Genomic DNA, 21,970 nt, shown 5'->3' on the forward strand with positions numbered 1-21,970 from the left:
ACTGGGACATCCAGGAGGTAAGACTTTATATCAGCATTCTGCAGCCAGCAGCAACTTACTAAAAGTGTCAATTCCTCTGTAGCCTGAGATGAACAATTCTAGAGGTCCCAGCTTGCATTTCAGCCACACACTACGTGAACAACAGAGGGACTAATTCCAGACATTTTTTGAGAGAGCCAGTGGCTTTCAGGAATGGTTTACAGGATTGTAGTGCAGGGCCTAAACACATAGTTAACTGAAAGGTCTTAGGCAGTAACTTCTCTGGTGGAGTGTAGGCCATTAAGTTAAAGTTCTGGTTTCCTAGTGCCTATTCTACAAAGAAAAAAGTGAACACAATAGTAGACTGAGCTTTCTGCCTCCATGGTTATCTTACCCCTAGCTTAAGTCTTCTCTCCAGGCTTGGCTGTTTCTATGATTTCTTCCCTCAGAACTTGTCCCTGTAGATTTTTCACCTCTTCCAGAGCTAAGAAGGATGACAAATCACCTACACTAATAAATGTATGAAACCATCTTGACACTCCAGCAGCAGTATCAACACCTGCCTCAAACGTGAATGAGTAAAACAAAAATAACCTGTTACAGCAGCCTATTTCAAAATTGCCCAATGTGCTGTTTCTTGCACTTTTCTCTGGTTATGACCAGATGTTGCAATATTTTAGACAGGATACCTAATAGAAGGACCATAGCAATCTAGTGCAGCAATTTTGTATTTCCATTTACAATACACCTGCAAATAATTTTCAAGGATAGGATGTTATGTCAAGGCTAATCCTAAAAGCCAGCACACACACAAAAAAAGAAATGCTATGAAGTACAAGCACACTTCATTCTGTTCCTACTTGTGAAGTCAAGTTCTCTTTGGAAATTTACTTGTGAAGAGAATGGTGATAAACTACCCTGTGCCCACAGGGAAGAGGACGAGTAGTAATGATCTTAACTTACATTGCAACAGGAGAATCTAAGGTTGAATATTAGGAAGAACTTTCTAACTATCTGGATGACTAAATACAGGAACAGCTTACCTAAAGCAGGTGAACTTTAGCTCAACCCTTCATCCAGTCCAAAGGGCTCCTCCTCATGGGCCGGAGAATTTGGAGGCAGTGAAATGGTGGCAGCTAATTGCCACTCCACTGCTGTCAAACTTTCAGACCCAGGGGAGCACTGTAGGCTAGCTAGTCCACTAGATTAAATGTGCAGGGCTGATCAAGGTGGTATGAGGCTGATCAGGACAGTGCAGGGTGGCACATGGCAGCGTGGGGCAGTAGGGAGCAGTGCTGGGTGGCAGGGAACTGAGCAAGGTAGCACAGGGAGTCAAGGGGGAGATCTAGATTGACAGGGAGCAAAGCAGGGTGGCACAGGGCCCAGTCCAGCTTGCTGACCAGCCCTATGCCACTTATTTGACTCACGTGGCCAAAAGATTGAACAGCAGTGATCTAGAGATGTTGTGGAATCTCCATCACTGGGAGTAGTTAACTGCAAATTAGACAAATCCTTGTCTGGGATGAAGATGACCAGGATGATACTGCCTTGAACAGGATATTGGTTTAGTTGACTGAGATCCCTCCCAGCCCTATTTTTCTAAGGCTCTACAATTTACAGGTGTTTGTCTGCTTGAAGATATCAGAATAGGAAGCAGTGCAAGAAGTAACTAACATTTCCTATAAACTTAATCCTCCAGTGGGCATTAAATACCTTGTTGATAATCATGTGAAAACTTGCCAAAACACTGGTAAGCGGCGTTTTTCCATGGACATACCATATCTACTCAGTGCCGAGACGAGTCTTTTTTCCTTATTCAACATGGGGAGACATAGCCTTGTCTTAGAACTGAACATCAAATGAAAATGCAGGCGGCAGGACCTTGCAGGCAAGTGAGAGGGATCCTTCTCAGAGACAGGGGATGGTGTGGAGGCACCTGGCAGCATGGCATGCCTTTTTGCCAGGGCCTTTGCTATGCTGGACCCATGTGTCAGTGAGAGACCTGGAGCAGAGGCATCCTGCACAGTGCCTCCTGTTTAAGCTGTGCCACTGGGTAGAAAGAACCCAGAATTAATGAGATAAAGGAGAGAGAAGAAGCCTAGCAGGTGAGGTACTCATCTGTGTTGCAGTCCTGGAAGCAGGGCTTGGTTATGTGCTTTATAATAGACACGGAAACAATTCTGAGAACAGGGACAAAAACCCTGGGCTCCTCTCATCTCCCTGCTCCAGGTGAATACTAAGCTAGAGTTGCATCCATGTAGCCCAATCCCTGTTTGAGTCGGAAAATCTGAACAGGTAAGATTTTGGATCATCCAAAATAGCCTCTCACCCCTGCAGGTGGTCAGTTATGTTGGAAAGAAGTCAGGTGGACGGTAGGATAAGGTGGCTCCTCAGAGACCAACCAGTTGGTCTCTGAACCAGTTAGCTTCGAAGATGTCACCTTGCCCACTGCACCTGGGAAACTGCACCTCAAACTGTTCAGAGCAAAACTTGTGTCACTTGTGAGCATGAAGGCACAGAGAAAGCTCAGTTCAAACAATGCTTTTTATGCTGTTTTTCCACCCTTCATCCAGAGCATTGGGATTGGAAGGGACCTCAGGGAAGGATCACGGTCACTGGCCAGCTACACACATCTATAACAGAGCAGTCCTTCCTTGCTGTCTCCTTAGTTTCTCTTTATGTGCAAGCAAGCCCAGCTTCGAAACTCAAAATGTTTCGACTGCCCTCATTTTGTTTCGAGGTTGTTTTGAAACCTTTTGTTTTGATTTTGCTGTTCCGAGCTTGAAACAAGTTGAAACAGTGTCAAAACGAAACAGCCAGCAAAATTTCGCACAGCCCTACAGAATAGACTTCTTATACACTCAGCTGTTTAATATTTCTTTTCCTTGTAAAACATCTGAGATTTCTTTAACACAAAAATCTTGTTTATGAAAGAATACACCCACACACAGTATTTTTATTGAGATGTTTATTTTTGTCTTCAATGTTTGTAGGAAATGTTATTTCACTACAAAAAGTGTCTCAGAGAAACTCCATTCAAACTCTTGTCTTAAGAATGAAGGAAAAAATATACTTTCAGCTGTACCAGTCCTGAGTAAAGGGATTTTTTCCACTTATTACAAGAGATAAGAAGCAGCCCCAATAAAATTGGAGAGCTTTCTATCATTATCTGTTCATGCTTCTCTTCCTGCTTGTCAACTGGTGAAATCTAGGTGGGCAGAATATTAGAATGGAGACATTTAATTAAAAGTCACAGTTTTACACTTTCAAAAAAAATTCTGCAGGTTCTTTAGAGTACAAGATCTCAGTATTACTTTTTATCAAATAATCAGGACCACTAACACAAGACATTAGGGTGCAAAATCACTGAATCAGGAGAAATATTTATTGAACAATCAATATTAATTCCTGGGGGAGAAAATTACCTTTTCCTTGGAGGCCTTCTGCCCCTACCCAACTACTATTACTTGTATCTGATCTTACCACATTAAAACAGTCATGGCTGCAAACATAAAACTTAAATGGCTTATACTTTTTTGTTCTTCCAATGAGAGGGAGTCATAGTGCAGGCTTTCAACCAATGATAATACTCAATACTTTAGAGTTAGCTTGTCCAAAATGTTACAGTTCAGTCTAGACAAGGTCGTTTCTTCAAAGAAGCCAAAACAGAAAAGGCACTTATTCACTTGTAGGGGGACTGGAGAAAACCTGATGGCTGGAATTTTCCAGAAAGAAATAAGCCCTTTTTCTGACACAGAAATCTTTAAATTTTAATGTCTACTCTTAGATAAACACAGATCCTACAGATCAATCCCACCTCTGCTTCTTTACCTTGAGGGAAACATTCCTTCTGGTGAGGCAATCGAGATGTTAGAGGGCTCATGTGGAAACCCTTAGAAATGACTTCTAGGTAGTTGCATCCACTTCCATGGAATACTGGTAAGCTATCAGAGTTGTTATAAGAAACGGTCACCTCCAAAGTAATTTCCTTTCATAAACTGGAAACTTCAACAACCTGCTGGATTCACTTTTTCTGATCAGGTACCTGTATTGGGAGTTCAATACAAGTTTCCTATGGGTTATAACCAGACATTATGGCTTTTACCCATGGTATAGATGTTTCAGCTTTCTTTCAATGGATCATTGCCTCAGTGATGCTCTGGATAAGGCACTTACTGATGGCATAACTAAAGAGAGCATCTAAATACCAACAGCATCATCAGAACCAGGTTCCACTTGTTTATAGGATGCTGCTAAGCATAAATAATGCTTCAAGATTAACTGGTTAATGTTTGGAATACCCACTTATTTTGAAACTATTATCCCACAAAACTGTCAGCCCAGAAACATCACCAAATCTAACTGGAGTTTTGAATGCTTCAGTAAGCAACCTTCCAATAGGAAAACTTATCAGTTTTCCAGAAAGTCTACCAACAGATTCTCTCAGATTAGGTGATACCTAGAGTATACAAGAGGAGTCACAGGAGTTTCTCTCTCTCCTGTTATCCTACCTAATCCAGCTGCCACCACTCCTGACAATACACACACACATGCACACACACTACTTCTCTAGTCAAAACTTAAATATGTAGGATGGAAATGGCTAAAACTGCCTGGGATCTGTACCTAAAAGACTATATTTACTTTAATTAATATCTAGTACAAAAAGTTCACCAAAAACAGCTATTTTTTAGGTCAGAAGTCACTGAATTAATTTAAGATTTCAACACAAAGCAGCAGATTGATTAAGTAAAGTAGAAGTGAGGAATCGCCTAGTTGGGCCCAGGAAGGAATTATCAGAGACAAGGACAAAGAATTTATGGGGCATGTCTACACAAGACATTTACTACACGGTTGACTAATTAGCTGCACAGTAAACATTGCACATCTACGCATATGCCCCTAATAGGCCATAGTAAACTAAATTTACTCTACAGCAGGATCGCACTTGTAAACACAAGTATGATTCTGCTGTAGTTTTTTGTTTTGTTTTGTTCATTAAACTCTGCAGTAGAATGTGTAGACACTGCCCCGGCTGGCTGGGGCAGGAGGGCACTTCAGTGCAGGGGCTGCTTACTGGCTAGCCCTGCACTGAAGCACCTTCCTGCCCCAGCCAGCCCTACCACAGCACATTGAGCCAGGGGAGCAGCCCCAGGCTGGCCTGCCAGCTGGGGCTGCTCCAACCCAGCTCAACACGCTGCACGTGAATAAGCTCTGGAGCTTAAATGACATACCCAGGAGCAATAAGCTCTGGAGCTTTTTTAATGCACATTAACAGTACATGTAGATCCACCCATGAAGAAGCCATATCTGACATGGAAAACTTTCCAGACATCATTCAGAATGGTTTGCAAAATAATTATACACCCAATGAAATAATCAGGCAGTAGGTTTAAAACAAAGAAAAGGAAGCACTCCACTCCCCCACCCAACCATTTTTTTAAACACACTGCATAATTAATTTGTAGAACTTGTTGCCACTCATTTAAAAGGGGGTAAGAAAGGTGTATGATGAATGGTTCCCTCAGAGATTATTGAAACAAAAAGTCCGGAATATAACCTTAGGCTCTGGACATCCCCAGAACTATGACTAGTTGTCACTGAGAATGCATGTTGGGACACAACACTTCATCCATGACCTATTGCTCATGCCCTAAAGCATCCACTACCTGCCAGCATCAAATGCAGCATAATGGGTCAGATGGACACCTGGTCTGATCCAATACAGCAGTTCTCATTTTTCCTAATGGTCTCTTCCATTCTTCAATCTGACAAAAATACCAGTGGTAAAATTTTGCATACATCTTGGAGATGTCATACCACCCCAATACCTTGATGGGGACACTACACTCTAATTTTCTGTTCTGCTTTACACCTACTATTGACCGCGTATCTTTATCTTTCTGTTGCAGAAAGCCTGCAAGGGCACATCATCATCAGCATTTAAAAAGCATCCCACCCCTTCCCGTAGGAGGAAAAGTTTCCTTTAACTGACATTAACTAGACCTTTTCAGGGGCATGGATCCAATAGCCAGAGTGGGTAATTTGCACTCAAAATGCCAGAGAGCTCACTGGGTGCAAGTAGAAAGGAATATTTGCCAAGATTTTTTTTCCTGTACATCAACTGTTAGGTATTCAAGAGAACTATTTGGAGGGAATCTGTAATAAACAAGCACTGTTTTCTGAGAACCCTGGGTATTGCTCAAAGGTTCAAGAATAGCAGGAATCAAATTTATCACTAGCATAACAGGGCATAATTATGTCAAATGAACTGCTCCCCCCCTCCCCGTACTTGAAGGGTGAATTTGGCCACAGAGTAAAACAGGACATTCTGGAACTTGTTGCCTTCACAAACAATCAACAATACCCAATTAACACTACACTACATTTTATTTAAAATGACTATAGCTCAATGGATTTGTGAGTGAAGACCAACTTGGTAGCATCATTTCTTGTCTAGAGAACTGTATCTTCAGGGACCAGGACCTGGGATCAGGGCCTGCATTTGAAACAATTCGATTTATTCTCTGCACAGGAAGAAGAACCAAACAGATTTTCCCATTTTCAAGGAAACCATTTACCTATTGAATCAGAACATTATCTACAGCCACTTCCTTTACTTAGGTAACCCATACCACTACCAGGTGGCTCTCCATCCCCCTTGCTCATGACTTGACCACAGCCTCCTACACCTGTTGACTTAACCAAACTGATAGTTTGCAGAATCTAAAACCAGAACCTGTGAATTTAAGAGCATGAGTTTGTACTCCTTGAGCCAAGGAGCAGCTCCATTAGCGTAAAGGCCATATTAGACCAAAACTTTTATGGAGACCTACTTATACAGTAATCAAGCCACTAAAGGGTGGAACCAAACCAAAATATTGTATTTACTTGCATATCACACATCAAAAAATGAGGCCTCCAAAACTGGGGTATGTGTGTTTAAGCAGGGAAGCTGATTTCTGTGCCAGAATTGAAACACAGGGATGCTGTAATGGTTGCTGGTGCTGTCTTTCCCAGCTAGGGAAGGGGGAATGAAGCATACTGTTCAGCATCATAGTTAATTTTATCCCTTTCAGAGTCACTGCTGAGTTGTTAGCAATTTTTAGCTGAGCAAGTTTTTTTTCTTTATTGTGCCTATTCAAAACAAGGTGCGTTACAAGGATATATAGCACGTTAGCATTGTCTAAGGCCAGAGGTTTTCTACCACTGGGATGTGAAGGGTTGGCTGCCAGGTTGTGGCACAAGCCCCCTGCTCGGACCCCCATCTGTCTCCCCAGGTGAGCAGCTTCTGGAGCAGCTGGAGAATGGGGCAGCCCTTGGGGGGGAGGCAGCCGGCTCAGTGCACCTCATCCCACTCCAGTTCTAGTCCATAGGTTGCGAACCACTGGTCTAGGCTTACTTCATCCATTAACCCAGCTCCACTGCTTTTCTGGGCTGAACACCTAAGGATAATTCTGCTTATTTATATCAAACACCCAACCATAAACAATATACTTTCTTGGTTTTCTTCTTAATAACCTCACTCCGTTTTATACTGCCTTTTGCTTAGAACACCATTTTCACAAGGTCAAGCTTAAAGGGAGCCATTTTCAAGAAATATATTAGCCAAAATTTTCAGAGGGTCTAAATCTAAAGTCCTCCTCTCCCCCTCTGCTGTCTTGTGTTCGATGCTGTTTTCATTACTAAGAGTCACACTACATTCCCTAAACAGGCTTACCATTTTAGGGAATTATCCTTTCAGGATTGTTATTGAAATATTCTTGGCAGGTGGGTCTTCATGTTTGCCCCAAAAGGGAGGAGACAGGAGTGTTAAATTACAAAACACCTGTCTTTAGCAAACAGAAAATGGCATAAGCAACTATTTTGATAACATAATTTTCAGTAACATTTTACTTTTAGGCTAGAAAGTCTTCTTGCCCCTTGTTCACCTCTCTTTACATTCATTTCATCCAGACATTACCTTCATAAATCATGTTGCCAATTCTTACAACTGTCCCTTATGGTAAGATTCTTGGGAATAACTTCACTAAATTATTTCCTAAAAGGAGTGTGGATATGATGGAAGAAATCTGTTGAGTAAGTTTGTTACCTTGTGCTGTCTTTTGCTACAGAAGTGAGCGACAATGGCAAAGAGTTCTTGCACAAATATACGTCTCTGTAATCCAGCAGTGCTGGAGATGAAGCAATGTTATTTTGTGAAAGTAAAATTTTATTTCAGTTTTGTTTTTACTTTTTATTACTGGAGGCGTTGTAGTATTATTAAGGCACAGACCTAGCAGTCAGGAACCCTGGGTTTTGCTCACAGATTTTTAACAATCTTCCTGTGTGACTCCATGGGCAAGTTATTTCAGTTGTAAACCTTCCTTCCCATCTACAAAATAGTGGTGCTACCATTTACTCAATTCATACACTTACATGGGAGACTTAAATAAAATGATCGTAAAGTACTTGTTTATTATTAAGTTGCAAAGTTATTTCTTACCTTAAATCTTAGTTTTACCTAGTTACTATTCATTAAAACAATGGGTGAGAGCTTTGTTATGTATTTTTTAGAACTGAGTTTGGCTTAAGTTTCTGTTTTTATCTTCAGCTTGATTACCTTTTCCCCCTCCTTGAAATATTTGTAAAGCAAGAGAAAACAGAGTGAGATGTTCTAAGGATTGATGGATTCTACTACTTTAGTTTTGCTAGCAGTAGAATGTATATCCCTTCAAATGAGACTGATGCAACTGAAATCAGATCAAAATTACAGGTAAGAATTGATGCCCAATCTTTTAAAGCTCTTCCAACTTTTTAAATGATATTTACAACAACCTCAAATCCTAACACTTTGTTACAAGGAGTTGCTGGTTAAATAAGCCTAACATTGGACTGGTCCACTTGCCAAGAACAGCATTAGCATTTTAATGCATCTTATTTCCTGAGCTAGGACAGATCAAGCCCACTACAAATATGGTACACGCAGTTGCCAGAGGAAAGGTTAATTTAATCTCTCTACTATGACTTCTGCTAGTTGAAAGGGAATTAATTTCAGCCCACCTCTCTAGTAGACAATAGAAGGAACTAAAGGCATTAAACACAGACAGATAAATAGCTTAGATACAGAGAAAAAGCAGGATTTTCATGGAGGTACACATTAAGACACAGTTCCACAACTGGTTCAATCCTGTATTACACAAGCACAGCCAGCTGCATAATTACGGAAGAACTTCAGTCTTTTGAGATGAGGAGAAGAAGAATTAAAACTATAAGGGACAGAATCACACAACTGTGTGACATTCGGAAGACATGTCCTGGTGCCACAGAAGGGTGGTAGAAAAAAAGGGAATTAAACTATTCACATGGCTAGATAAAATTCACTGTCTGTGATCACAATAGAAAAAAAAATCTAAAGTGCAGTATAACCCATAATCTCAAAAATTGCTTGGACTATATAATCTATGCCATACAACATCAAGTAGCTAGAGAAACATATACAGTAGGTTAACATTTTAGACAATAATCTGGATAGTTTCAAGACTAGTCACCATATCAAAACTTTAAAAAAATTAAGCTTTTGAATATACCCTTTTCCCTTAGCATTTCTCATAGACTTAACATTTTACATTGCAGAATTTGACATATTACAAAGTACAGATTTTGATTGCTTCCATTTTGCAGACTTAGTAATTCAGAAGGAAAAATCACAGCCTACTATTGTATATTTCAGCATTTCCTTATGCCAGCTATAATTAGTGGCAAAGACAGGATGACAAAACATTGAATTATTGTACACTTTTACAGCAAATTAACTGCATCTCATTCTCCCTCTCCCCCCCACCTTTTTTTAAACACTGGACAATCAATGCACAAAGGAACTTATTTACATGGAACACCATCACATTCATCTTTGTTGATCATCTCATGTAAACACCCAAAATGTATGGCTGATGAAGAATGGTGTATACTTAGAAGGTAACGGATGATGATCAGTCACTATGCAGAGTGTAGTAAAAGGAGAATAACTAACAAAATAAGTTATAATGGTAGGTTTTCACTTTCTACAACAGAATAAAGATGTAACAAACATTTTTGTGTACTTGCAGAGTTAGAAAAAGGACCTGGTTTAGAAGAATTTTTTTTTAGAAAGTACAAAGGTGAGGCTTGTTAAAGAGTTGAGTAACTTGAGTCTGGTTGCCTTATTTTACCATTTTTTTTCCTACACAGCTAACAGCACCATCACACCACTTTAAGCTGTAGAAGAGCAAAACAATTCTAATTGTTGTATGCATCAGTAGTAATGGCAAGCTAAATATTATTTGTTTTTTCTGCCTTCATACTACAGCTTGATGTTCAGATTCTACCTGGAGTACGTAGTACTGACAGTTAACAACAAATCATGCAATTTCACAAATGGAGAATATTTGATTTAAATATTTTCAATTAATAGAAACAAGGTTCCTAAAGTGTGTGCGGGAGGGGGCTGGGGGTTGGGTTTTTTTGTTTTGTTTGTTTGTTTGTTTACAATCACTTGTTCCATTTCAACCACATATTAAACTGGCTCTTAAAGATGCTAAGGATTGCTTTCCTTACTAATGATATTATAGCAATGACTGCTTATTTATACAAATGGAAAGACCTGCTGCTGCCAGACCTACGTCTATCCATAATAAGTTTAATGGTAACAAGGGTTTGATTTAGTGAATTATTGGTGCTTCCTTACCATTTTATGCTTGCAAAAATACTGAAATGTGTTAACATTTCACACGCATATCATATTAAGGACATTGCACTAATTCACTACCATTATACTTATAAACTCCAAAGATTAGGTTTCCCTGTAATTCATTAACTCAAGACACTCTGCACATAGTGCCACCTAAAATATATTGTAAGAAAATAAAACTGAGAAATATGTATGCCAATTCTTGCAATGGAAAATACATAATGTTGACACCCAGTCTACCCCCAACCTAAAAACATTTATGAAACTCAAAATTCAATGTTTAAAGAGATATTTAAATCTGAGAAGAAAACCGAAATGAAGAAATGTACTGTTTAGTAAGATAAAGTATAATACATTTTAACTAGGTCAGTAGTTATTCATTTGAAATAGCCTATAATTAACATTGGATTTTTAAAAGCTTAACAGCAACACCAAGGAATGAGGTATGTAAGTTTTTAGATATCACATCAGACTTTCATTTTATGCAACTAACTGTATTTCACAACTAGCATCTTACAAAATAGACAGTACCATTGTGCCTGTAGAAGTACTGCATTAAAAACAGAAAAATACATTACTACAAGAAACCACCAAACATCACAATTGTCAGGGGCTACAAAAATCCATTACTTTTGCTGTTATGAGATGTTTTAAATGTAGGTAATATTTTAGGGCTGGATTTACTACCAAAAATTCTATCCAACTTTCATACTGGCCCAAAATATTTTGAACAAGAGAAAGATAGGAGAGAATCAAGAAAGTGGGCTTCCTTACTACAGAAACCAAATGGATTTTTGTATTGAATCTGAACTTATTTTTTAAATCTATATATGGACCTTTGTGCATCAAAAACATTTATTGGTTGTAAACAAAAATGCAAAATCTGTATTCATAAAAATATTTTATTGGTAATTTTACATAATACCAGATGGGATTGTAAATATTTTTGCTCTATATTGGTATATTGCTAAATGCATAAATTTTGACAGTTTATGCCAGAAAATAGGGTTATTTTTTTCTTATGATCGATGCAATAATATTAAATATAGGGCCAAATCAAGATCTAGTAAATTAAACATAAAGCAATGGCATTATTTGTTATTTTCTTACTCAAGTGCACTATTCAATATTTCTGTTCTGAACTGAAAATTGACTATGACACTGTGCAAGTTCGTGTCAAGGGATGACTACTGAGCACATATGAGAACTGCACTTTTAAGTTATTTTTAAAGCTTTTTCAAAACTTCAGATTTTAAAATTAACTTCAGTCTTTTTTGCCAAATGCTTATGTAGAAATTCAATATGTTCATTATAAAACAAAGAATACCAGTGTAAAATGACAATGTAGTACTGTATCTGAATTATAAAGCTAAACAATCAATGCTTCAAATATGTTTACTATTTTACTTGTAAACATTACAGTAAGTGTCTTAAGTGTGAGGATTGGTAAAACCAGCAACATAATTCAGTAACAGTAATCTAGTAAAATGTGTCAAACATTGGCAAAAATTCATACAAATGTTTTATTTAATAACCATTTTCCTATTTAACCACACCAAGTACCAGCAGGTGTTTTAAGAAGATAATCATTATGAAAATTCTGTTGCAGCAATAGTTGATTAAGTTGATCTTTGACTTGCATACATATAACTATGGTTCACAATTCTCAAATACATATTTAGGCAGCTTGAACTATGTTATAAAAATTTAAATTCAGTACATGCCAATAGTAGAGAATCCAAAAACTGTGTTAGAATTCACTAAACTAAAAGTGAAAATGAACTTACCAATAACACTGCATAATGAACATTCAAACCACATTTTCATGGCACCTTTAAATGTGAAAATCAAAAAGTTAGTCTGAAATGCTGCATATAAATGCAGCATATATATCTTTTAAATTATTTTATTCTCCAGCTTCACTTCATTTTTGTAAAACTGCATAAATTATTCCAATAAACATATTAATTGTGCCTGGGTAACCTGTCATGAAAATGTGGTAATTGTTGGCAGAAGTTGTATATTTGCATGTTTTGAAGAGAAGAGACTAAAGAAACTGGAGAAAATAAATTTTAATGAGATTCTCCATTCAATGATGAGGCTTCTCCTCTGGGTGAAGACGACCTGGACATTCCCCTCTCTGTATTGTCAGAGCTAGAACCACTCTGACTATGCTGATCCGCAGAAGCAGCACTGGAAGCAGGTGGTGACTTAGTTTTCTCCTTAAAGTCTGTAATAATGACTGTCAGATCTCCAACGGTAACTTCCAAATGCTGGGCACTACTTCGATCCACGTTTTTCAATCTTGGCCTAAAAAAATAAGAATACACCATGTAGCTAAGAATGCAATACTGAAAAGTATTGTAAGTTTTTCATAAAAAAATCCTCACTGAAATTCATGAAGAGAAGTTATAGGCAAAACTAATTTCACCTCTTCATATTTGCATAAACAAGGCCCACAGAACTGTAAGACCATGAAGTTATATCCAACATTCTGAGGTTTTATTTAAGAGTTGCTAGTTTTTGTGGCTGCAAACAAATGTTAAAAATGAAATTTGGAGTAATAATCACGCCTGTAGATAACCAAAGCAAAAGCTCTGAGAAGTGCGGACTCCTCCATTCATCTCAGTGGGCATTAACACTTAGGATTTGATAGCTACAAACACAATCCCATGTCCTCTAACTAGTTGTGTTTCAATTTCTGCAGTTAAGTTAATGTCAAATACAAATTTTGCAGGATATTGAAAATTCTAAATATGAGGGTAGGCATAAAACAGATTGAATTTGATAGGGATCAGAAGGCAATTTTTTACAGTTAGGGTGGCCAAAATCTGGAACCAACTTCCCAGGGAAGTGGTCCTTGCCCCTACCTTGGGCAAATTCAAGTGGAGGTTGGATGATCACCTGTCTGGGGTCTTGTGAACCCAGCATTCATTCCTGCCTGTGGCAGGGGGTCAGGCTAGATGATCTGCTCAGGTCCCTCCTGACCCTAGCTACTATGAAACTATGAGTTCAAAATTACACAAAGAACACTATTCTGACTGGGCTAGATTTATGGAGGTACCTAATTCTGAGATCCCTGGTGTACAATATATTTTTAAAATGGATGGACACCTATGCAGTATGAATACAGAAAGACCTGCCCCTAATGTACTATAACTTGAGTTCCATGCTCCACAGAACTACAAATGTTTTGCACTCTATTCTACTCCTCTGTCTTCAAGGTGGTGTTGTAGCAGGTGATCAAAGTATGAAAGAGTTCCATTTATTTTTTTTTTCCAAGACAGATGGAAAAATCGTAGCACCAGGTAACAGATAAAATTATCAGCAAATAGGAACAGCACAGCTCAAATAGAAATTTAAATATAATTTTTAAATGATCTATTTGGTGGGCTAACAGGAACAGGATGCGTTTTAACACGGACAAGTGCAGGGTGCTGCACTTGGGCAGTAGGAACCAGCGGCACACTTATACAATGGGGAACTCCTTACTCGAGAGCACGGAGGCAGAAAGGGATCTTGGAGTCATTATTGACTCCAAGATGAACATGGGCCGACAATGCGAGGTCATGGTTGGCAAGGCTAACCGGACCTTGTCGTGCATCCACAGGTGCATCTCGAGTAGAGCCAAAGAGGTGATCCTCCCCCTCTATGCGACACTGGTCAGGCCACAGCTGGAGTATTGTGTCCAGTTCTGTGCGCCCCAGTTCAAGAGGGATGTGGACAATATGGAGAGGGTCCAGAGGAGGGCCACCCGCATGATCCAGGGACAACAGGGCAGACTCTACAGTGAGAGACTGCGGGACCTGAACCTATTCAGCCTCCACAAGAGAAGGCTAAGGGGGGACCTGGTGACTGTCTATAGACTCACTAGGGGGGACCAGAGGGGTTTGGGGGAGACGCTGTTTCCCCTAGCGCCCGCTGGCATAACAAGGAGAAATGGGCACAAGCTGTTGGAGAGGAGGTATAGATTGAACATCCGCAAAAACTACTTCACCGTTAGGGCGGCTAGGAGCTGGAACCAACTTCCAAGGGAAGTGGTGCTGGCCCCTACCCTGGGGGTCTTTAAGAAGAGGCTGGATGCCCACCTAGCTGGACTCGTTTGAGTCCCATTTCTCTTTTTGGGGTTTTTGTTGTTCTCCCGCCCTGGCGGGGGGTCGGGCTAGAAGATCTACTAGGTCCCTTCCGACCCTTAATCTATGAATCTATGAATCTATGAATATTTAACCTCCTCTAATTACATCAGTTAAATGGTTAACTGATAACATGGCAGCTCTGACAAAGCTCCTGCTGGGAGCCACTTACAGAGCCCTTTGACTGGGGGTGGGTGGGAAGAGATAGGTACAGAACAGGCAGACAACACAGAGCAAAAGCCCCGTACTGGGACGGAGGAAGCACCTATGAACAACCACCTAATAGCTTAATTGACAAGTCGTTAGGCCATCCACTGTTTTCCTCTTCAACCTCATGGGCTATAGATACTAGTTCCCCTCACCCCTTTCACTTCTCCAGTTCCTGCCTGCCTTGCCACTTTCTGGTTCCTGCTGCAGCACTGTGTGGTTTCCCCTTTTCTCCCCCTTCCCTGCCAGACTGTGCCCCACTCCACCTCACCCCACACTACACGAGAACTGGTTATCACTGGGCTTATTGGTTAAATGATTAACAGTTTAATCGTTCGTGTTCCTAAGCCCAACAAGCCTCTTAAAGTGAACTACACAACCTATAGTTAACTGGCTCTGCAACTTTTTCCAGGACAAACTTGGAAGTAAAGAAATTAACAGAAAACAGCATGATTTAGTGGTGTGCTCTTAAAGCCAAATTCTTACCCCACCCTCCACATAGATTTATAGCTCTGACAGAATTAGAACCAGGGTCATCTGAGACTCCTTGTGCATTCACACTATGGAGATTTGCAGCAGCATTAGAATGGCCACTGGACTACCTTTAAGACAGAAATGACAATGCTGAAGGAAATAAATGACTGCTGAAAAAATGAACTGATTTGTTGCTCCACGATGTAGCACGGAAAGGAAAGATTCACTCTTACCAGCCCAAATGGGCTGTGAGCCAGAAAGGGAATTTAAGTCTTACCGATCAACCAGCAGTATGTGTACTGTTTTTATTATAGTCATTTCTAGCAGCAGCAATAATTTTTCTCCCTCTCTGCTTTATTAAATAACCCTCTTAAACCATGCAGAGTAGTCTCAATCAGTAACAGTACAGCTACTTCAAGTACAGTATTGCTTTTGCTTCTTTGTGTCATTTGACTATTTGTGTAATGAAACCACTCATCTGATTTTTGCTATTTTCAGTAAATTCTGAGTCCAGTGGCACTTTACTCCAAGTTCCCTCTTTTATGTTGCTACCAATTTTATCCTGTGTTGACCTTTTTTCAATTTCCACATAATAAGACTTTTGAACTTTAAATATTCCCATACAATGTTTTTCTCATTTCTAAACATATCATTTAGGTTCTCTTCCCATTGCCAAAATGAATTCCAACAACTGCTTAAATTCTAGCAAACACAAACACGCTAGTTTGGGAGTGTCGTCTTTCATCTTACAATCTTTTCTAATCCCTGGACAAGCCCAGAAATCTCATTTCTTCCAACACATAAAAAAATGTCTACTACTTTTCTGTAGAGGTGATCCCACAGAAACTTCCTGGACCAAGCTGTCCTCCAAAAAGACTCAGTGATGCTATTTCATTTTTTCTCTTCCTCCTAATTAGATTGCGTTTATTGCAAGCTTTTGAGTGTTTTAGTTACATATTTTGGACTAAAGTACATTACTTGTGGAGCAATTGGGGCAAAACTTACTGCTTATATCTTGCTGTGCATGTTTTTTCTTCTAGCTGCAAGCTGTTCCTGCTTCATAGCAAAAATCAAGTCTTTGATGGCTGTTTCCTTACCTTGTCATTTAAGACTGGTATTCTAAGAATCCAATATTTTTTCAGTAACCCAGATGTACAAAATTGATTTCTGTCAATAGGTAATTCATTAGCCTTACTATTTCATGTTTATTTAGCCTTATGACTGGTGTGAAAAAATAAATAAATCAATAGTTGGCCTTTGTATCTCACCCCCAAATTCAGTATCATGGCTAAGAACACTACTATTCTGCTCTTCAAGAACCTGATAGCTTCCCCTTTCCTGCCCATTTCTATATGAAGAATTGCCATCCACCTCTTCCCATTTACTGGAACTTTGCATGGACATGTACTTGTTGTAGATGCAGATAATTTTTCTATGTGAGGAAAACTTTGTACCCCTTTAATGCCAATATCCAATTCTCTCTTGTTCTCATTCTCTCCACTCTATTCCCGCTACAGTCAAGTTTAAAAACTTCAAGTGTTCTTCACATTACCTAACAACTTCCTAACAATGAAACGTCAACATAATTATTTAGTCTGATTTTAACAGGTTTATAAGCAGAACTAGCAAAGCCAGTGAAAATTCATGACATTTAATATTTTTATGAATATCACAAACATTTACATTATTTTACCTGGTTTTCTTATGACAGTTCTTTTTGCTAGCTGTTTCCTTTTCAGATTTTTCCTTTTCTACTTTGTCTTTTTTCTCTTTCTTTGATTGTGTAGGGGGCACAAACTGTTGGGTAACTTGTTGTGCAACCAGCTGAGAGACAGGTCGAGGTTTCCTGTGTGCACATATATATTACTTCAGTTTTATAACATCAGTCTTATACTCTCTTTGTTTCAGTTATAAAAGCAACAATATCCAATATAAAATGCAACACTAAAACTTATCAAACAGCCAGTTTTCATAACAACAAACATACCCGATTCAGACCCAATATATGCTACCTATTAGCCTGTTGATCTATCTCCTCTTAAGCCATCTCTAAAAGAGAGACACATATTAAAGGATTTAGAGACAGGGCAACATGCCCAAAAGTGTACATATGCAGACTGTTACACACCAAGAAAGTGAGTTCACATCTTTCACAGAGAATGTCTAGACAGCTGCCCTCTTGCTTAAATTAAGAGGAGGGTCCTAGTTTGAGTACCTCTGCTTACAGTAACTGAACAATAACACTAGAGGAGAGAACTGATCTTTCAGGTAACTAGTTGCAAGCCACTGTAGGCTTTACAGAGTAAAATGAACTCCTTCAAGTCTACACAGAAATTTACTGACTGAAGTTGTGATTTATTTGCTATGATTTACAATTTATTAATTTTTTTAAAATCTGATTCTTTGTTAGAAAAAATATGACAAATGCATTGGGATGCAAGTGTTCGGATAGTGACACTCCTAAATGTGGCCATGAAAACTTCACACAAGCCATCCATCAGAATATACAGATTTATCAAAGTCAAAATGCTCTGTAAAATGAAATATTTTGATGGAACTCCCCACATTTTCAAGTTTACACTGGTTTAGAACAAAGACAATTTTGAAGTCTCAAAATCCTTTACTAAACAGAATTTCCAAAGCTCTAGGTATTCCTTAGAAATAAAAGCACAAATGATGAGCACTGTGGAACAGTATTCAGAAAATATGTTGCAATTGTTTTAATCGGTCTTTAGATTATATGGGCTTTCATGCAGATTTATAAGATGCATCTATTCTAGCCTGCAGGATCACACAAATGGCATTTGTTGCTTGGGTATAGTAGTAAGTGAAATAGCAAAAGCAGAATATCAATGTAGCTGCCCTTTAGCAAATTATAGTGTACTCAGTAATGCTTTTAACAGTTAAGGAAGTACTATCAAGTTGAGCAAGACTATAAAGTGTAGGAAAGACAGTCAGATGGAACACAGGAAAGTATGGACTGTATGGAAGTTTTACATTAAAGGCTACAAAATTGGTACTAGAGAAAAAAAATATTGCACATAAATAAATCTTAGGTTCAACCTTTAAGAGAAAAACCTTAGCTATCTCGTACCAAGTCCTGGAGTTAAAAAATCCCAATACAGCAGATACAAAACTGGCAAAAGATCAGAGGCCATCAATAGAACTACTAATAGATAATACATGGTAACTGAGAATAACTTGGTGTCTTGCCTATCAAATGAAAAAATGGTGATTTTATAAATTAACACTAATTTCTGGCAGTGTGGGAGATAATTTTGTAGTTGGAGAAATAGGAGAAAGATATCTCAGAAGCTGCTGGGCATGTCTACATATGCACTTTAATGCACATTAACATATTTCAATGTGCATTACGAAGTGTTACTAAACAAACCGTGCTCTTTAGTTAATGCACATCTTTAAGACAGGCTAGCTAATACACATTTTCCTAGTACCTCACAATGGATGTATTAAATTTAATGCGCATTAACAAAAAGGACATGCCCACTGAAGAATATGAAAGAATTCTTAGACATCTCCTTGAAGCCTTGGACTGGAAGTAATTTCAGTTCCTCACACAGGAGATTAGTTTTTACTAATAATGCTTAAAACATCCATTAAGGATGAGTATCGCATTGTATGAGGCATTGTTTTTACAATCTGAAAAGAGAGAGACAACCCTGCCCCAGAGTTGATGGGTGAGGGTCATAACAATGACAGAGAGAGAAATGAAGATCAAGGTGATGAGGAAATAAAAATCAAAATATTCAGTGTCCTCATAGTGACTGGAACCCTCACTATGCCTACCCTCTTTCCTTTACAAAGTAAGTTTGACAACAGGTCAGATATCCACCTTTACCCTGTCCACTCAAATTATATTTTGCCTCAAAAATCTGCACAACTTCCTCTGTGTAACAGACACCCACCTTACTAATAGGGGTGCACCAATAGATTTTTGGGGCCGATACCGATAGCTGATTTTTAAAGAAGCATATTGACCGATACTGATCCAATTTCTGATACCAGCCCAGAAGCTTGGAGAGAGACGTGCAGCTGGTAAGTTTGGCGTGGTGGAATGAGAGGGGGGAGGGAAGGAGCATGGTGGGGACAGATCAAGGCCCCCATGGTGAGGCTGAGGCTGGGGCAGGGACAAGTGCTGCCCAGCTGGGACAGGGCGGACACAGGACAGAGCTGTGGCTCATCCAGGGGGTACTGGGAGCGCCTGTGTCACTGCATGCTGCTCATCTGGGAGCCAGCTGTCCAGCACTTGGCCGCTCATCTGGTGGCTCCCACTGCTCATCTGGGAGGGCACGGAAGGAGGAGGTTGTGAGCCTCCTGATCTGTGTGGGGAGGAGTGGGGCAGGCCAGGAAAAGCCCCACACAGCCCTGGCCCCAGCCTGCCCCACACAGATCTGGGGGCACGCCCCCATGCCCTCCCAGATGAGCAGCGGGAGCAGCTGAACAAGTGGGCGAGCACCAGACAAGTGGCTCCTGGATAAGTAGTGCGCAGCAGCAGGAACTGCCCCCCTCCCCCACGCTCATTAGATGAGCCGCGGCTCTATCCCGCTCCAGCTGGGCAGTGCTTGCCCCAGTCCCTGCCCCACTCCTCCCTCACCATGGGGGTCTTGAACTCCTCCCCCTACGCCCTTTCCACCACACAAGATTTATCAGCTGCATGCAACTCTCCAAGATGCTAGGCTGTGCTCCTTGCTGCCTACGTGCTGTGCTGCAGCTGCGCATGCACAGACATTTATTGCCCAAATTATCAGCCACATCACGCCAATTTCAAATACAATCAAATTTCTTTATATCAGTGCTGATCCGACATCGGACCGATGTATTAGTGCACCTCTACTTACTAATTCTCAATAGAATAAGAGAAATCCTCCACCTGTATAACATGCAATACTGCATTTGGTGTCAATAATTTCTAAAGCTGTGCAACAATTAAGGCATCTACATTCCCATTAAAAGACAGCAACCATATTTACTACCAACTTTTTGCTTTTTACTTTCTAGAATACCCAGAGTTATTTCAGTTTCTTTTAACAAGTTAAGATAAAGAACTGATGTCACACTTTTTATTTATTCTTTCTAGTGGTTAGCTGTTTTCTTAGCTAGAGCTGCAATCCAATACTTTGCAGGCCATGTAGTATAAAAGATAATTTTACCGTTGATCAAGTTTTAAACCGATAACATAGCCTATGACTTATCAGTAGGTCAAGTAATGTCTTTCAAGTATAAAAAGCAACCGTGAAGAAAAATACTATAAAGCATATAAAAAGGAAAGAAGAAACCCCTTCTGCAGCAGAAAATTGGCTTCAGTCATTGCCAGAATATCCATAACACTTTAAATGATAAATTTCCAAAGGTGCAACTAGTTAAAGACTACATAGTAAGTGTCATTTTTGGGACAAGAAACATTTAGAATTTTAATATTTGTCTATTAATTTATTTTAACAACTGAGTCCCATAAGCATTGTGAACTTGTTCATTTGGACTATAAGGACAAATTCATGTTTATGGGAAAGTTTATAAAAAATAGCTTCTATTGATATTTTTATTTTCTGATTAAATTACTAGTTTGTTCTATTGTACACTCAACTCTAAAAAGGAGAAAGCTTCAAATGTTTACCAAGAGCCATCCTTACCTCCACAGCACTACTTGAGATCTGGCAACAGACCTGGTTCTCAGATCAGAGATCACCATTCAGTGAAGCACCACAAGAAGGTTGTTCAAGGAAACCAAAGTACGGATTTGTTTACATAATGCCCATGTAAAGAAATGCACGGAAGAAAAAGTGAAATTACTAATGATTGAGACAATGGCCAAATAGGCACACATGCTATTACATTGGGTAAAACTCCAAGCTCTTCACAACAGAGACCATTCATTGTGCCTCTGGGCATTCCCGTAATACCAATAATTAACTGGCTTGCCTAAGTGTTCTTTCTAGGGCTTATACATGATTGTTCTTCACAGTGGCATCAGAGCCCTTTATTGTCTCATTCTTCACCCTTCTCAGTCACTACTCCCTTGTTCATTATTAGCCATTAGTTAGGCTTACACCTAACTTCATACAGTACCTTTACCCATTAACTACTTCTCACACTGCTGTCAGGATCCCTTCAGAGACCTTTAACATGATTCTTTAAAAATGAAGAAAATAAACATTTCTGCAATGAGAATAAGAATGCTAATGCAGTGTCTGAAATATACTTTTGCTGCTTTACCTACACATCCCATTTAAAGTTAAGAATAATAATGCCACACAATGACGATGTCAAAAACTATCTAAACTCTAGCCTTCTATTACAATACAGGTGCTTTTCTTGGGGACAAGGGTGGGCCAAGGGTGTGTGTGTGTGTGTTTGAACAAACACATGCAACATTGGCATTCTCACTAAAAGCAAATACATAATGCAAGGGAGGTGGGTAAGATTGTTACATTTAATGCAAAATGCTATA

General features: G+C 39.3%; 1 protein-coding gene and 1 long non-coding RNA gene across 2 annotated transcripts in view; one reads left to right on the top strand and one right to left on the bottom strand.

Moving 5' to 3' along the window:
* Positions 1-11,810, top strand: part of LOC109295646 — a 25,361-nt gene extending 13,551 nt beyond the window's left edge. Inside the window, exon 3 of the long non-coding RNA XR_002096798.1 lies at positions 6,120-11,810. This is a non-coding gene — a long non-coding RNA (uncharacterized LOC109295646). The remainder of the gene's footprint in view (positions 1-6,119) is intronic.
* YAF2 (YY1 associated factor 2) lies at positions 10,482-21,787 on the bottom strand. The gene is made up of 3 exons (XM_019514590.1): positions 21,153-21,787; positions 17,195-17,347; positions 10,482-12,997 (listed from the first exon to the last, which is right to left on the bottom strand). Exons 1-3 carry the CDS (start codon positions 21,209-21,211, stop codon positions 12,760-12,762), a joined length of 450 nt encoding a protein of 149 aa, XP_019370135.1. The 5' UTR covers positions 21,212-21,787; the 3' UTR covers positions 10,482-12,759.
* Between the last annotated feature and the right edge of the window lie 183 nt (positions 21,788-21,970).

The sequence above is a fragment of the Gavialis gangeticus genome, unplaced genomic scaffold (genome assembly GCF_001723915.1).
Source record: "Gavialis gangeticus isolate Ggan-Ray unplaced genomic scaffold, GavGan_comp1, whole genome shotgun sequence".
Lineage (NCBI taxonomy): Eukaryota > Metazoa > Chordata > Crocodylia > Gavialidae > Gavialis > Gavialis gangeticus.